The following is a 5,000-nucleotide window of genomic DNA, read 5'->3' as shown; positions in this document are numbered from 1 at the left end:
ATGAAACAGAATGGTTTCCTAATTCTATAATTCACACGCTCTATCAGTGAATGACTGCTATGAAGTGCAAGATAAATTTTATGAAAATTTATTGATTTCCACAGAATACCATTTATGAAAAACTACGAGCATCATTTCATATAATGCTATCTGATTTGCTCTGCCCAACAGGTGCGTTCAGCTGTCCTGGTATCCCTGCTGCTAGTGTTCCCGGCCTCTGTCCTCGCCTCTTGGGACGGAAATGAAATCCCTCCGTCCCTGCCTTCCTCCTCAGAATCCTCTCCTGCGACCTCCCTCGCGGGAGCCCAGACCGCAAACAAGCGCAGCATATCCTTCGACTCGTGCACGGGCGTCTACGACCGCGAACTCCTTGTAAGGCTCGACCGCGTGTGCGAAGACTGCTACAACCTGTACCGCGACACCGACGTGGCGGTCGAATGCAGGTATTTCAGCATTATATGTAACAAGGTTTTGAATCTAATATTTGATGTTTTTGATCAGACTTTGGTATAGCTTTGCAACAAAATATTTAAAACCAAAATATTTGATGAAATCCTTGGTCTCCTTATACTTCTTTTACTTTTTTCGATGATGGTATAATAGTATGTAAACAGAAGTACATGCGTATCATTTCCTTGGTAGGAGCAACTGTTTCCACAACGAGGTATTCCTGTACTGCGTCGACTACATGTACCGGCCTCGCCAAAGGAACCAGTACCGGGCCGCCCTGCAGAGGCTCGGCAAGTAGGCGCTTCCTCTCCGGCCGCACCTTCTACGGCGACGCTCGTGCGATGATTCTCCAGACGACCAAGCCAGAGGCGGACAGTCTTGGGTAGGAGGGGGGGGGGGGCGATAGGGCGATCTCCCCCTCAGTACTTCCAGGAAATGCATTGAAAATTTATGAATCTTCAGTAATACATACATTTTCCAGAAAATTTCAAAGCATGAATAACAAAAATTTCCCTGGAGTTTACTCCCCAAAACCCCCTTCTCACCCTGAATGTCCGTCACCAGACTAACCTCCAGATTCTTCTTTCGTTGCTCTTGTATCTTGGGTTGTAAGTTGTAATAATGCCGCTGAGCTATTTCACAGCATGTTTAATATGTTAATAAAAGTAATGAATAAAAAAGTAGGCACATTAGGATTCTTTACTTCGAAATCATCCGAAACCAACTGTCACTGCAAGTTTAGTGGAGAAAGAAGCAAATTATACAAAGGATATATATATCATATATATAAATTTACATATGTGCATATACATATATACATATATATGTATATGTGTTTATTTATGTATAAATGCATACATATATATACATATCTACATACATGCATACATACATACATACATATATATATATATATATATATATATATATATTCTATATATGGACTTAAGTGCATATATATGTATACATATGTATATGTAAAAATACACATATACACATATATATATGTATGTATATTTGTTTTTGTGTGCATCTTTATGTGAATTTGTATATCATATATACATATATATATATATATATATATATATATATATATATATATATATATACATATATGCATATGTAAATCTACATACATATGTACATATAGTTGGACACATGTACACACACACACACATATATATATATACACCATAGAGGCTAAAATGAACTGTTTCAGAGCTAAAAGTTTTCAAATTCTGCATAGGCCACATACAATAAAAGATATGTAAAGTATTGTGAAGATATTCATTCTCATTCATACCTTTCTACATTGGTCAAAATCAATACAATTCATTATATATATATATATATATATATATATATATATATATATATATATATATATATATATATATATATGTATATATATATTTATACATATATTCTCTCTCTCACACACACATATATAATGTAAATATAGATTTATGTACAATATACATGTGTGTGTGGGATAGAATATATATACATATATATACACATATATTTGGAAATGTATATATGTACATATATGCATATAAATATATATGTATATATATGTATATATACATAGATTTATTGAAATGCATATATATCCATATGTATATACATACACACACACACATATATACATATTATATACATATATATATATATATTATATATATATATATATATATATATATATATATATATATATATATATATATACATATGTATATATATGTATATATACATATGCATATATATGTATATATACACATGCATATATATGTATATATACATATGCATATATATGTATATATACATATGCATATATATGTATATATACATATGCATATATATGTATATATACATATATACATACGTGTGTCTGTGTTTGTGTGTATCTCTCTCCCTCCCTCCTTATCCCCCACCCCCTTTTCCTCTCCCTCTTTCTTTCTTTTCCTCTCCCTCTTTCTAATGAACATGCATGTTTATTTGTGGAAAGCTATTTTTCATACAAAAACAAGATTTAACGTGTTTCAGCTTCCGAGACTAAGATTCTAAATCTCAGCTCGCAAAATAAGCGCTTTTCCCTAATGACTCCTTGTAATCCAGCTATATCTTTATCTAATTACTATAATTACTATATAATCTTACATGTTTGTCACATACGTATCTTCACACATACATATACATATATGCCTGACCATTGCTTACTCTGTTCATTCCTCTCTTCTTGGCACACCAGACATTCCAATGCTGTGTTGTCTATCTCTTCCACAAGAGCTATGTACTGATGTAACGCTTGCTTGTTCATCACCGTTCGTCACATGCTAAGCACGTGACTTGATGCGATCTTTAGCCAACTGTACAGGTGATCAGGCAGACTCCCTGCGGGGAGCCAAGGAGCAACACCTCGCTCCGAGGAGCTGCCGCACTCCAACATCTTCTTCAGTAAAAGAGCCAAGACATCTTGGTCGTCTACCTTAAACCCTAAGCTCGCCATCTACCAACTCTTGTAGGACCCAACATTTGGGCTCTTACACTCCTCATATGTTGGAAGGTGCACATCATGAATCGTGAATTCGCTTTCGTTATCATAATGGTTTTCTTACATCACTTTTGTTAGAAATGTTTATGATATTGACATGTTCAAAGCCACGAAATCGGAAATAAAAATTAAAAGGACTAAGGAATCGAGCCCTTGTCCCCCGCTTCGAAGGCAGGTGTTTAACTCATTGGGTCATCTCTAATGTTTTTAAAATGCTATTCGGTATTAATAAACCAGTATTTCTTCAGTATTGTTTATTTACTTGCTTTCGCAATTATCGTGAGAACATGTTTCGTTTGCATCTCTTAGTGTGTGTGTGTGTGTGCGCGCGCATGTGGTATACATACATATTCGAATGACAAAACACCATGTAAGAGATAATAATAAGCAGATAAGTAAACAATAAAAGTTATGAAAACGCAGAAGATTGACCGAGAGATCATGGGAAGCTGAAGACCGGAAAATAAATGTTTATTCATGAATATGAATTCCTAAATTCCTAATAAAAATTCCGTGGCAGCTCAGTTTTGCGTTTTAAATAGCATTATATCATGTTTTAAGGATTTATAATAACTATGCGATAAATCTTTAGTCACATATGAAAAAGTAATGAATAAAGGTAAGCCATATTTCTTATCAAGATCATGTTTTACTGTAATTAGGAAAGATCAGACGCTAGTGTGTAAAATAGGAAATAGACAATATCTAGTGGACAAGGGCACTGAGTGAGAAAGTGACACATATTATATATACATATATAATGTATATACATATGTATACACATACACGCATATATACATTATATATATATATATATATATATATATATATATATATATATATATATACATATGTGTATGTAAATATGTTAGTATCACACATATACATACATGATTCATATTTCTTCATGTATGTATATGTATGTATATACATATATATATGAATAAATAACGTCTCTGATAAGGACTCGAACCCTCGTCGTTGCAGGCAGGTAACTGCAAGACGGACGCTCTATTACTACTACCCGCCCCTCTAAAAGGGGTGTACAACTAAGAGATATCTAGCTTCAATGGACATTACAGTTACCTGCTTGCAACGACGAGGGTTCGAGTCCTTATCAGAGAGGTTATCTATTCACCATATCATTGCGTTAGTGAATTATTCCATCTTTCATTAAATACACCTCAGGTTTTCTGATTTCGGATTTCATCTGCGCTGTCAGTATCTACCGAGTGCCCACAGGGAGTGTGTGTAAAACTTTGCAATCCTAACTCACGCATGAGTAGATAGGTAATGTATATGGAAGCTAGATACCTCCCAGTTGCACACTACGGTCGTGTAGCGGTGGTAGAGCATCCGTCTTGCAGTTACCTGCCTGCAACGATGAGGGTTCGAGTCCCTATCAGAGAGATTATTCATTCGCCATATCTATGCGGTATTGCATTATTCTATCTTTCATACATATAAACACACACACACACACACACATATATGCATATAAAGAAATGAATAAATATATTCATATATGTATATGCAAATACACACGCACATGTATATGCATAAATATGTATGTTTATCTATATCTATATCTATACATATATGCATTTATACATACATTTTTATAGATGTATATATAATAATGATACATATATACGAAATATGTTTATATGTGTGTGTGTGTGTGTGTGTGTACGTATATGCCTGCACGTGTATCTGTTTTGAAAATGATTATTGCTACAGTTTACATTATTTTCAAAATGATTGAAATATGATCATGAGTGCGAACACCCATTAACTACGGCAGATCAAGACAACTGGTTGATTAGCGACTCCGTGATCAAAGGCTCAGAACACAAGGCGTTTCGCCCAAACCTCTGATTTCGCCAACATGCAGCACGCTGACGACCGCTTATATAAGGCGACGTCCACTTGGCTCCGTCGCAGAGCAGACGAAGAGCCTCGAAGTCGCCGGTTCTCTCCTCCCGATTCGAGTCGA

General features: G+C 35.0%; 2 protein-coding genes across 2 annotated transcripts in view; both read left to right on the top strand.

Annotated features, from left to right (window-relative positions):
• The window catches only part of LOC113814052 (crustacean hyperglycemic hormone), a 1,512-nt gene extending 370 nt beyond the window's left edge, over positions 1–1,142 (top strand). The window contains exons 2-3 of the mRNA XM_027366129.2: positions 172–443; positions 643–1,142. Coding sequence (XP_027221930.2) covers positions 172–443; positions 643–748 — 378 coding nt within the window. The 3' untranslated portion in view covers positions 749–1,142. The remainder of the gene's footprint in view (positions 1–171; positions 444–642) is intronic.
• Positions 1,143–4,716: 3,574 nt separating this feature from the next.
• Positions 4,717–5,000, top strand: part of LOC113814065 (crustacean hyperglycemic hormones) — a 1,363-nt gene continuing 1,079 nt past the window's right edge. Inside the window, exon 1 of the mRNA XM_070130920.1 lies at positions 4,717–5,000. This exon is cut by the window's right edge and continues 28 nt beyond it. The gene's annotated coding sequence lies outside the window, so the exon portion shown is untranslated.

This window comes from Penaeus vannamei, chromosome 15, assembly GCF_042767895.1.
Source record: "Penaeus vannamei isolate JL-2024 chromosome 15, ASM4276789v1, whole genome shotgun sequence".
In the NCBI taxonomy this organism is placed as follows: Eukaryota; Metazoa; Arthropoda; class Malacostraca; order Decapoda; family Penaeidae; genus Penaeus; species Penaeus vannamei.
This window is presented reverse-complemented; position numbering and strand designations above follow the sequence as displayed.